This window comes from Corvus brachyrhynchos, unplaced genomic scaffold, assembly GCF_000691975.1.
Source record: "Corvus brachyrhynchos isolate BGI_N302 unplaced genomic scaffold, ASM69197v1 scaffold346, whole genome shotgun sequence".
NCBI classification, from domain to species: domain Eukaryota; kingdom Metazoa; phylum Chordata; class Aves; order Passeriformes; family Corvidae; genus Corvus; species Corvus brachyrhynchos.
In genome coordinates this window covers 5,469,349-5,482,567 of record NW_008238644.1, presented here as the reverse complement: position 1 = coordinate 5,482,567, position 13,219 = coordinate 5,469,349, and the positions used below count along the sequence as shown (strand labels likewise).

The 13,219-nt window shown below is 41.2% G+C and overlaps 1 protein-coding gene across 1 annotated transcript in view; it reads right to left on the bottom strand.

Moving 5' to 3' along the window:
• Positions 1-13,219, bottom strand: part of ABCB7 (ATP binding cassette subfamily B member 7) — a 45,424-nt gene that overhangs the window by 6,023 nt on the left and 26,182 nt on the right. Inside the window, exons 5-13 of the mRNA XM_008636217.2 lie at positions 9,425-9,557; positions 8,293-8,561; positions 7,047-7,135; positions 6,873-6,960; positions 6,059-6,233; positions 4,489-4,646; positions 3,787-3,950; positions 3,492-3,621; positions 2,836-3,007 (exon numbers count right to left, since the gene is read on the bottom strand). Of these exons, the coding sequence (XP_008634439.2) occupies positions 2,836-3,007; positions 3,492-3,621; positions 3,787-3,950; positions 4,489-4,646; positions 6,059-6,233; positions 6,873-6,960; positions 7,047-7,135; positions 8,293-8,561; positions 9,425-9,557 (1,378 nt within the window). The remainder of the gene's footprint in view (positions 1-2,835; positions 3,008-3,491; positions 3,622-3,786; positions 3,951-4,488; positions 4,647-6,058; positions 6,234-6,872; positions 6,961-7,046; positions 7,136-8,292; positions 8,562-9,424; positions 9,558-13,219) is intronic.

Below are 13,219 nucleotides of genomic sequence, written 5' to 3'. Positions count from 1 at the left end.
TTTGTTTTACTCAAGACTTCAAAACATTCCATTTAATACCATTATATTCTTGTTAATGTTCCATTGCTATCAGGAGGCAACATGCTTTCACAAACCATTTAAAAGGCTGGTGGTAATGCTGCAGTTCACATTTTAAACTGTCCTTGGCAGAACTCAGTAGCAATTAGAACTGTACGATTTACTCAGTCTATTTTAGTGTTCTCTCCCTCCCTCCCCTACACAGCATCTTCAAAACTCACAGCTTGACAATATCCATGTTTGAAAGACAGATTTCTGTAACCACATCCTTTATATTTGCAGCAGATCCATTTGTCTCATGTTGTTCCCCATTCACATTCAGGGCAGCAGCACAGTAACTGTTCCATTCACAAAGTCAGGGATTTGGGGCTGTTGCAGCTCTGCCTATTACACATCTATCAGCCAACGCTGATGTGGGTTCTACTTGGAATAACCCAAACAACTTGTTTTTCATTCTTTATTCTTGATGAATCAATCCTTGAGAACAGTGAGAACTGCACGAAATTCTACTTCACCATTTAAATTGGTAAAGCTGCATTTAGCTGCATCATTACAGCTAAAACCTTGTTTTTCCACCGTGCACATAAACCCCTGGATTTTAAAGAGAACCACTTCAATTCACACAGCTTTTACTCCCCCTATTTCTGCCACAAAATAACAGAACAAATCAGGACTTTGTGTTCTCCTTAGACTTAAAGAAGCCTCACCCAACCAAAAAAAGCCCAACAAACTGATTCTGACATTAATCTTTGTAAGAATTTAGGGAGCCAACCTACTATTGAGAAAACTATAGATTCCAATTAGCAGTAACTTTCTTACAGAGCAACTGAAGGAACTCAGAGCTTTCCATTTGATATCTCCAATTCTTTGAACAATGACACCATTTCTGAGAGCATTGGCCTGAGACTCCTGTACCTTGGCTCCACACATTCCTGAAGCTTATCTACTACTGGTATTTGTCAATATTCATCTAATTGTTGAAAAGAGGAAACTGAAGCTTTTATTTCAGTGGAGGATGCCCACTCAGAGCTCAAAAGAATTCCACTGTCTTTCTCCTGAGTATTTTACATACTCTTCCTTCTTTAAATACAAACAAAGCAGGAAAACACAACTCCCTTCCCTTTCTAAACACCACCTTTGTGGAAGCACTGGCCGGTGGGTGCTTCTGACCATCCCAGTGGCAGCACAAACTGAAGGATGGAGGAAAGGCAGAACCCATTTTCAGAAAGGCTCTGTTACAGGAGTCTCGAGGGCAGAGGGAAACTCAATATAACCCCACACATTGGTCCAGACTTAGAAAAGGGACATGGAATCTTTCAGGCTGGAAAAGCCCCACAAAACCATGGAGTCCAACTGTTCCCCCAGCACTGCCAAGGCCACCACTAACCCATGTCCCCAAGTGCCACATCTACACAGCTGTTAAATCCCTGCAGGCCTGAGGACTCCACCACTGCCCTGAGCAGCCTGGTCAAACATTTGGGTGAAGAAATTTTTCCTAAAATCCAATCTAAACCTCAACATAAGGTTAAGGCTTCGAGCAACCTGATCTAGTGAAAGATGCCCCTGCTCACAGCAGAAGGGTTGGTCTAGATGATTTTCAGAAGGTTCCCTCCAACTGAAACCATTATATTCTTCTATAAACACCAAGACATTTCAAACCTATTGTCAGTCAAATCCTCTTTCTAGCAATTATGAGTGTGGGGAGACAGGCAGCACAAGACAAATCTTTCATTGTTAGCACGATTCTCTTCAGTTCAGTTCTGCCAGTACCTATTTAGCACCTTCTATTCCCTCACCCAGATCTGTGCTTCACATATTTTATTTCCCTTCTAAGTTTCTCCATAATCCCATTCTGCACCGTGTACACTTTCTCCTGCAGACACATTCTGGGTACAGGCTGTATCCTCCCATCCCCTGTTTCAAAGGGACTAGGACTCCTTACTGCAGCAGCTGCAGAGAAAGAACCACCCCTCAGAGCTGTCTCTGCAACAGGCAGGACCTCTCTGCACCCACTGCATCCCTCTGCTCCTGCATGAGAGGGCCCAAAGCACACATAAAGTTCCCAATTCTAGTCCACTACCCAAAAAGATCATGAGAAAAATAATTTATACTTAGATGCACCTCCAGCCTCACTTATAATCTCATTTAACACTATCCCTGAAAATACATTCCTTTGAATATCTTGCAGACTACAGCTGCCTTAAACTGCAGACCTTCATATTAATATTTAGCCTTTATAGGTAGGTATTTTGGGCTCCTCTCTACAAGGACATTGAGGTGCTGGAGGGTGTCCAGAGAAGAGACACGGAGCTGGGGAAGGGTCTGGAATTTAAATCCTATGAGGAGCAGCTGAGGGAGCTGGGAAAGGGGCTCAGCCTGGAGAAAAGGAGGCTCAGGGGGGACCTTGTGGCTCTGCACAAGTCCCTGACAGGAGGGGGCAGCCGGGGGGGTCGGGCTCTGCTCCCAGGGAACAGGGACAGGAGGAGAGGGAACGGCCTCAGTCTGTTCCAGGGGAAGTTCAGGTTGGATGATAGGAAGGATTTCTTCACTGAAAGGTCATGCACTGGAACAGGCTGCCCAGGACAGTGGTGGAATCACCATCCCTGGAAGTGTTCCAAAAAGGGGTGGACGTGGCACTTGGTGATGTGGTTTAGTGGGCATGGTGGGATTTAGGCTAAAGTTGGACTTGATCTTGGAGATCTTCTCCAACCTTAATGATTCCGTGCTACAAGCTAAATAAGCTAAAAGCAAGCCTGAGGACTAAACTCTGCACGGAACTTTGAGGCAGCAAAAGGGATACAAAAGCTGTGAGCCAACCTGAGAGCTTGAGTCCTCGCTCCCCGACCTGGGTGTTGTAGCCATTGGGCATCCTCAGGATGGCCTCGTGGATCCCTGCCAGCCTGGCCACTGCATACACCTCCTCTGCTGTGGCCCCTGTTTTGCCATAGAGCAGGTTGTAGTAGATGGTGTTATGGAAGAGAACAGCATCCTGCATTTGTGGGAAGCACATTTTAAATAAGAAACCATGAACAACAGGTTCAAAACTGTCCCCAGCCCGTGAAACAATCAATACAGAACGGCTTATATTTTTCTTTACAAAGCCTGAAGGTAAAAGTGTTTGGGGAAATTTCTTTCCCCAAAAAAGGGATTAATATATTTTGTGTCCTAAATATGTATGTCATGTGCACTTTCACCAGTGTGCTAACTCATTAAGGGTGGTAATCAACTATAAAGCTAAATCACTTAAAGCTGCAGGCAGTTTCTCATGGGGAGGCTTAAACACATTTCAAAATTGGATCTATATGATGATGCATATAAAAACCTAATATTTCCTGGGGGGGAAAAAGTCTAGTTCCTTTGAAAGTCACCATGAAACACCACTGCTTTAGGACTGGCCTTCACTGAACCACAGTGCCAGATACTGAGATTTACTGTTACAATGGACTATCTGGGGAGAAGGAAACATGGAATACCTGAGGCACAACTCCTATTGCCTTTCTCAGACTTTCCAAACTGACATCTTGGATGTTCTGTCCAGCAACATAAATATTTCCTTTCTGAGGTTCATAGAAACGAAATAATAACCTCACGATGGTGCTTTTCCTGGAATTGAAAAGAATTGAAGTTAATGTTACATCCTGGTTTGCCATTTACAATCTCCAATCGGAATTGATGTACAAACAGAAATAATAAAAAGCAAACACAAGCAGCACCACATTTAAGAAACTAAATTCTGCATTGATTGGCATATTTAGTCCATTTACCCACCCTGACCCACTACCTCCTACAATGGCCACTTTCTTTCCTGCAGGGACTTCAAAGGACACTCCAGCAAGGACTTTCTGCCCCTCCAGGTATTCAAAATGCACATTGTCAAAGGCAATGGAAGCAGTCTGGGGGGTGATCTGCAGGGGTGGAGCCAGCTCTTTGTCCTATAAAAAGAAGAGCTCCACTTTAACTTCTGGGCAGCAGACATCTCCAACACTTCAACAAGCTGAACAGTCCCTTTCCCACCTCAGAAAAAGGCAAACAGACACTCCAGCTCAGATATGTGGAAAATAATCATAATTTGCTGCACAAGTGACATTGGTTTGCTCTTCCTTTTCCCCAAAGGAGATAAAAATCCCTGCTGTAAACACTCAGCCTCATAACTTCTTTCGCAATATAGTCTGCATCATTAATTACCAATAAAAATTCAACCACGAGGCATGAATACTTAAATAAAAAAATCTCAACACCAACACAGCTTCAGTGAAGGAATTTTTGCTTCTCTGCAACAAAAAAAAAAAAAAAAATCAACTGCTATTGCAGTAACTGCACTTAAAGAAGAGGCAGAACAGCAATCTTATACACAACTCTTTTGTGAATAAAAATTAAACCTGGAAGATCAGGACAGGGTGAAATGATGGCATTGCCACAAACAGCCCTATTAAATACCCAGATACTTCAGGAAAATAAGCTACTACTTACTTTAATTTTGGTATCTACACTGAGAAGTGTAAACAAGGTATTCATGTCTATAAGAGCTTGTCTTGTCTCTCTGTACACTGTTCCCAGGAAGTTTAGGGGCAGAGAAAGCTGGAACAGCAATCCATTCACCATTACCAGATCTCCAACAGAAAGGCTGCCTTAAGACAAAAGGGGTGTGAGAGAATAAGGAGACTTGAAGGGTTGTCTTGTTAGGATGCACCAAAAGACTTAAAAGAAATGATCAAGTCAATCAAGTCTAATTTCTTTTATCCCATTTCTAAACCCAGATGTTTAAATAGCAAACGAAACCCCAGAACCCACTCCCAGATTTTATACAGGTGTGCCTGAAACTAATGGCAATGTTTCTGTGGATTTCACTTTTTTAAAGATATAATAGCACTGGCAAATAAGGCAAGCAGCATATACAACATCAGATTGTACAGCTGTAAAATCCACAGAGAGGCCTAAGGAAGTTAAAAGGGGAGGAAATAATATATGGAAGCACAAATCAGGAAAGACAATCTTAAGTACAATTACAGACAAATCCAAATGATAGAATTTGTCATGATCAAGAGAAAGCTTTCATGCTGTATATACCACAGAGCTGCTAAAACACACTGAGAACCTCTGGGCAGCTCAGTATCAAACAGGCTGATCAAGGGGAAACTCAGGATGACACACCAGCTAAAGGTAAGTGCCAGGTCAGTTCAGCTGAAACAGGCCCAGAAAGATGATTTAAAGCCGTATTTCGACCATCCTGCTTAAAGCTATTCTAAATCTTCCTAAGAACAGCCATAAACTGCACCTACTGACTGATCTGTTCAGTGTAACCCTTCCCTGCCCTGGCATCTTTAAAAAGGGCAAAGCAGATGCAAGAAAGAGCACATGGTATAAAGGTCTGCCCTTCAAACACTTCTGGATGTTAACAGTCTTTAAAGCATCATTATTTTTACTCTAGAACCACCTTGCTTTAGCAGAGCTTTATCCCAATACTGTATTTGAAGCTTGTACTGTGTCTTCCTAATCAAGCAGGCTTTACTTTATGTAGTAAATTAGACAAGTATAGAGCATAGAGAAGCAATTCTTTTAATAATGTGCCGTTATTAATGTAAGGAAAGTGAATTATTGGTAAAAAACTACTGGAGACAAAGCACAGGGGTATATATACACACTGAGTCTTGCCAACATGGGAAGGGAGAACGGCAAAAAGAAAGGATCTTGGGAGAAGATCCACAGAAATATTTGTATTATAGAAGTGCCTTTCAAAAACCTTCAAGAAAAACTTCCTGAAGTGACATTTTCTTGGGATCTTTCTTTAACTGCTAAACTTTTAAAATGTTTTTGATAAAATCATAGTATGATTGAGAGAGTCATCGAGAGAGAGAGAGAGATAATGGAATTAATAATACTCCAAGAGGTAGAAATAGACAAAACCTAAGCAAGAAACTCTCAAGCAAAACCTCTCAAAATGAACTATCACATCAACCCTCAGTTAATTAAAACTAACACCTCTGCTGTGGATGACTGAGGTAAAGGACACTCATTTTAGGCTTACAGACAGATGAGTTACCTGCAAGAATGCCCTGGCTGGCGAGCACCATGATGGCTGTTAAACCGACGCTAAATATAGCGCTCTGGCCAAAGTTGAGGAGAGCTAAAGTAGAGGTAGTCTTCAGGGAGGCTTTTTCATAGATCTTCAGGAACTCATCATACCGTTGGGCTTCGTATTTTTCATTATTGAAATACTACAAAACAAACACAAATGGTAAATGTGACAGTGTCAAGGATGTTAGACTGTTTGAGTGGCTATAAAATCCAGTATGAACAGACTACGTGCACTGACACACACAGCTCCTCTCCAACAGTTCTAGGGACTAAAGGAAAGAAATCACAGAATATCCCGAGTTGGAAGGGACCCACAAGGATCATCCAAGTCTAACTCCTGCCCAGGACACCCCAACAATCCCACCCTGTGCCTGAGAGCATTGTCCAAACACTCCTGGAGCTCTGGCAGCCTTGGGGTCGTGCCCATTCTCTGGGAGCCTGCTCAGTGCCCCACTACCCTCTGGGTGAGGAACCTTTCCCCAATATCCAACCTAAACCTCCTCTTCAAGACCAAGTTTACTCTTTGCAGAAATTGATGGTCAAGGTGATTCAGCCATGAAAGAAACTTCTCACTCTTTATTAGCAAAGAGATTTTTTCAGCCCCCCTAACAACCTTCCTGCTACTCTGTCAATGCCACGCAGTACTCTTCAAATGAATAATGCTTAAAAATATGCTATTTTTCCAAATATGCAGTCCTATAAAAGATGAATCTTATGACTCACTTCCCTAAGGCTGACAGAAGCAAGACAAAGAGCCTGGTAGTAAAGACTAGCCTTACCTTCACAGTCTCATAATTCAGGAGCGAGTCAATGGCAGCGTTACCAGCATCGTTATCAGCTTTGTTCATTTCTATCCGAAACTTAGTCCTGGGAAAGGAAGGTTTGATCCAGTCACGAGTTCAAGCTGAGGCATCAGAGCACCCTGATGAATGTGAGGGCAGGGCCTGCCTTACCTCCACTGTGTAATTCCTATCGTGAATGCTGCATAGGCTCCCAGCGTCCCCAGAGTGACCAAAGCAAACTCAGCACCGCATTTGTAATACTGGAAGATTTAAAATCAAATGGAAAAAAAAGAATCATCATCATCATTTTCAAAATTTTGCTGCTGTCTTCAGCTAAGCTATCCTAATTTTAAGACAAGAAATGATGGTCCTTCGCAACACAATCCCTGCTCTGAACAGCTTAAGGCTAAATAAAGGCTTAAACTCAAAAAGAAAGCAGCAAGAAGGATTTAGATAAAAAGATTGGAAGCAATAACCAAGAGCTGGTGTGTATAATACTACAAAGTTATTTTTCACATTATAAAACATAAATGCTGCTGATGCTTGTGCCGTTTTCACAAAAAAGCATTTGTTTCCATGCTTTTTGAGTGGATTTTGAAAGAAAGCCGAAGACTGTGGAAGAAGAAATAAATGGCCTCGCAAAACAACTTAGGAAGAGTTTTCTGTATTTCAGAGCACATCAGGAGAGGAGAGCCCTAAGGAGGGTTGGCTGACAGCCAGCCTGGTCTGCAACTTCCACTGCTTAGAAAATGTAACCTAACATCAACAGGCATTTCACTGTTCCATTCAAACTTAAGTCCTTCTAAAAAGGCCAATAAACAAAACAAGGTTCTTGTTTTTAATTTAGTCTAAGATACGTAATCAAGATTTAGATTTCTGCACCCAAATAATACCCAAAGATCCTGACTTCAAAGACAGGAAGTGTGATTTATTTTATAGAAGTTCAAATTTCAGGGTACTAAGCTTAAAACTTGCAAGAAGAAGCCTATTTTCCAAAAGCTAATGTTCACTTTTAAGTTCTGGATAAGTTCAGATCAGTATTCAGGAAAGAGCCAATAATCACTCCCTTCTCTACCCTGAATACACTAAACAACAACATTCCTGGACATTTATATTCTGTTTCCATACTACATTTGACACAGTTTACTTTTCTAATTTCATTTTTCCAACAATTCTGAAGAAAAACATTAGAAACTGTCCACATGAATACAACTGGCTGAAGAGAGGTTTTAAATGTGCAAATAATTTCAAGTAAGCTGATTTAAAGCAACTGATATTTGAAAATTAGGGATTGCTCTCTTTTACAGTAGTTGCTTTCACCCTGTAAATTCAATTATTGTTATTAATACTCTGTAGACTTTGGTAAGAGCATTATTCCTAAGTGAGACAATTCCAACGATGACTAAACCACACTTACCAGAATTCCACTGACCAGAGCCACTTCAAACATTGTAGGTCCCAGATTAAACACCAAAGCACTAAGAACAAAACTGATGCCCCTTGTGCCTCTGTCAATGGTTTTTGACAGTGCTCCTGTTTGCCTGCTTAGATGGAAGGCCAGATCGAGGTTGTGAAGGTGCAGGAAAACATTCTTGGCTATCCTCCTGATTGAATTTTGAGCTACTTTCCCAAATACTGCATTTCTCGCTTCATTAAATAACGCTGCCCCAGCTCTTGAGATACCATCTAAAAAGGGATGAAAAAGTTTACAAAATGAAAATAATTATATTTTCAACTTCCCCTCATGCATGAAATTACACTAGACTCATTCTTTATATATTTTCAACAATTTTAGTTCAAAGGTAATTTATACTTAATTGGCCCAAGCTTTATGCAATTTTTCATTTATAAACCATTGTGCATGCATTTAAATCAGTTTCTTTTGCAGCTGGTTATAAGAAAGGGCAGGATTTATAATCAAGAATAATTTCTATAAGCATTATTTCATTTTTTAATTGGAATACCAGAAGCAAGGTCAGAGAATATTGGGAACAGACATCAACACAGTAACTGTGAAATAGTTACAACACTCTGAGGGCTGGAGCCCCTCTGCTCGGGGGACAGGCTGGGAGAGCTGGGGGTGTTCACCTGGAGAAGAGAAGGCTCCAGGCAAACCTTAGAGCCCCTTCCAGTGCCTAAAAGGGCTCCAGGAGAGCTGGACAGGGACTTGGGACAAGGCATGGAGGGACAGGACACAGGGAATGGCTTCCCACTGCCAGAGGGGCAGGGCTGGATGGAAGATTGGGAAGGAATTGTTCCCTGGGAGGGCGGGGAGGCCCTGGCACAGGGTGCCCAGAGAAGCTGTGGTTGCACCTGGATCCCTGGCAGTGTCCAAGGCCAGGCTGGACGGGGCTTGGAGCTCCCTGGGACAGTGGAAGGTGTCCCTGCCCATGGATGACCTTTGAGGTCCCTTCCAGCCCAAACCACTCCATAATTCTGTGATTCACAACCAGCTGTGATGCTCAGCAGTGCAATGGTCAGGAGCTCTGCTGAGCCCCTCCCTCACTGCAGACCCTTAACTCCCATCCCCAGTTTGGGAATACACTCACAGCCCACGAGAACAGCAGTTGCCAGGGTAGCCACAGTGCTTGGGGCATCGCCGAGGTTGAGCACGTTCCCAGACACCTGGTTGAGGTTGTCCACTGCATATTTAAACATGAAGGGAACCAGTATATTCATGGCCTGAAAGCAGGAGCACACCAATTAGACCACTTGCATTAAAACAACTATTTATGCCTTCTATGGAGCATACTATTTTTTCTGAGATTGCTCTAGTGTTATATTTAGTCCTTAAGTACTTAGTGCAGGTGAGTTGGCTCTTTATTTCAAGCACAATGTTCTCCACTATTAAATCTTCGCTGCTGGGACTGCAGGGTTACTTTGTCTCTCTCATTTTAAATATGGATTAAATATGTCTCCTCTTAAATACGGATTTCTATCCTCAACAAACTGCACACTGCAAAGGCCCTGGAAGTGAGGCTGAGCTCTCAGGACAGCATGAGAGCCCAGGAAATGAATCAAGCAGCAGCCACTGCATGACACACACAGTGCTACTAAATTATGTCCTCATTTGGAGCTGCTTGCTCTTTGTGATGCTGACAATATTCAGTGTGAAGCAGCACTGTTACACAGGAAACCCCTCACCCACACATGGCTAACGCGGCGTCACTGGGATGGATTAAACCAAAGCTCCTGGGAAGTCAAAGAAAATAAGCTGACCCCTCCTTTGTCTCTGTTAATACTCCCCTAAAATTTAAATAATGCTTCCCATTTGCAACATCACTCTAAACTTTAACTTGGTATCTATTAACCCTGGGGTTTGGCACAACAGCACAAAAGACTTTATAGTCTACAAGACACTACAAATGGACTTTAAAAATATGAGTTTTCAAACAAAAAAGTCACATCCACCACCTACCACCCAGTGGGTCACTGCACACTCCTCTAAGAGCAGCAAACCCCAGATCCATCTCCTCTAACAGTGGTGGCCCCTCAGGATGAGAAACCCCAAACAAATGGAGATGTAAACACACCAACTTCAGCAGTTTTTTATTTGCACAACCGTAGCACAAGAAAATACCGAAAATCTTACAGAAAACATAACATTCCTAAGTCTTGTTAATGTGCCTTTGTTACATTGCTCATTTATACCAACAAGAAAGGCAATTTACAGACAAACTTCATATAATTAATAGAATTTCTTAATTCAAACTGCTCTTAACTGTTAAGATTTGAAAATATGGACACAACTTTTTTAGCAGTTGAACAAATATGTGATGACCTATAATGTTACATTCACAGCAGATGTTAAAATACTTCACAGCGAGTTGACTTTGCTTAAAGTTGGCCTCATTTTTTTAAAGAATTTGGAAAAAACTTGTGGGTAGATGACAAATTATTGCACATGAGAAGAAACAAAAAACAGAAACCAGATTGATACAGATATTTCAGCTCTCACCACCAAATGTTTTGGATACCCACTTAGATCTCAATTGTATTTAGGGACATCTGTCAGAGCTGAAAGCCCAGGGAAAAAACTGTAAATTAACTGGATAAAACTAGATTTTGAGAGCAAAAAGTGGTAAATTCATTCTTAAGTTCAAATTCAAGGGGGAAGACAGACTTCCAGAAATTCTAATGACTGTCCCAATACCCAATATTCCCAGTTTTACAAATTATGGCAAATAGTGGAAGGTACAAACTTCACCAAGCAGAGTCATTGGAGCTTTGAAAATATTTTTGTAAACTATAGATTTAAAGAGAGAAATGTAAATTAATTTTTTGAATCTGTGCTGTGAATTTTTTCAGACAGTGTTTTAGGCTAAAGATTTAAATGCAAATGAGGAAGGGATCCATTTTCTCCTCTTCTCCCATGTCTCCCCTGTGAAATACATTATAAAAAACACCTCAAAATTCTCAACACAGCCTAATTTAAATAACTCCTGAGAGGAGATACATGAGATCTGAAGGCACCTGGGTGAGGTTAGTGCTGGTTTGTTAGTGACTGAGAAAACAGCTGAAGATCAGGTCCTACTTCAAACACATTCCTCTGGAACTTGTCCAGCGCAGCCTGAGAGTCCCTCAGCCACAGCTCCCCTTTTAACAGATGGGAATTGTGGAAATCTCAAATCCCTCTCCCTTCCCCAGTACAACCAAATAACCCCACTTTGCCTTCAGAGTTACTGAAACTCGATTTTGGGGTGGCATTTTGTTCTTAAAAAAGATGAATCTACTGCCATGTGTGTTCCAGTGACAACCAACATGACAAAGTGCAGGTTTTCCTGGGAGAGACCTCTCAGGGGAAAATAAGAATATTGTAATGCAGATGGTCTTGATTTGCTGCAGATTCTCACAAATCTCTCTGCAGGGATTTTATTTCTCACTAGACTGTGCTACACTACAGGTAGTTTTGAAATAGAACTACAGATATATTTAAAGTCCATTTAAAGAAAAGAGATGGATTCTTTAAATTGCTGTTCTCCACTCACAATTAATTTAACTGGTAACAGCCTACAATTTTGCAGAAATGTCTTCTTTTACATCAATATAATTCTTCCCAATAGAGTTTTAAATGAAATTTAAAGCCTGGTCTTAGGTTATAGTTGTTCTGACTCCTTGAGGATAAAGCTTGAATAAGAACAAGGCAGCATGGTATTGCATTTCATTAGCAATCAAGACAGTCTGCTTTCCAGTATTTTAAAAAGAAAAAAGTTAATCTTACAAAGTTTATAGCAAGAGATGAGAGGCCATTACTAGAAACAGGCCTTTCCTACTCAATTTGTTAAATCAATGAGATCACGCTCATAGTAATGGAAACAAAATTTCACCCTTCTGCATAAATTCAGTTCTCTCCTCGTATTTGCTGGCACAGAACAAAAAGCTTTAAGCACACCTTGGTAGACCATGAAAATCTACCATGAAACACAATTGTCTTACACAATATATCTATACAGGCTTCCCTCCTCTGCCTAATGCCTGAAAGCTTGATAACAATTCCCATTAAAAAGACTCTTTTAATATGAATTTGTACATTTTCTATTTCTGGGTTTGAATTAATAGCTTATCCTTGCCTGGATTTATTGGAAAGCAAACACAGCACCCATGAAGTCATCCCAACTCAATTGCTCACATTTAACAGCAGGTTGCCCTGGAATGAATCATGATTAAATGAGTTTAAACTTTTTTTTTAATGACTGCACTGTTTTAAGCTGACAGTGCAACATCATCTTTATTCCCCCGTGGGACTACATCACTTGTAAGGCAAACAGCCTTATCTTTCATTTTGCTCTTCCCAGCATTTTTTGTTTAATAAAGATGATGGATTAATGACAGGCTGAGCCCCAACAAGATAAAACTAGTCCACAGTGAACTGTTCTTTTGCCAATAATTCACTGAGAAACGTTGGCATGAAGATGACTGAATTTATCTCCAGACCAATGTAAACATACACATCCAACAGCTCCATTTGTGGAGTTACACACAGAAATCCCCATCCCTTGTGGAGGCAAGACTGCTAAAGAAGCTCCAAAATGTGGTCCAGATGAGGGAAGAAGCACCTGGCTTCACGCCTTCTTCAAATTTAATGATGACCTGAACTACACTTTTTCCAGTAAGAAAAAAACCCAAACCGATTTTAAATACTTTTCACCTGAAACTCCTCGAAAAGCCAATGATTTCTAAAGGTTTATTGCAATTATCTAACTCCATCTGAGCCCCCAGAAAGAGCTCAAACACCATGATCACAGGTACATGCTTCAGTGATCAGATAGATGTCGTTATCTTTGCATGCAGGCGGAATTTGCAATTCAACCCTTGTGTCCTGCCTCCTTAGCCAAACCATTCCT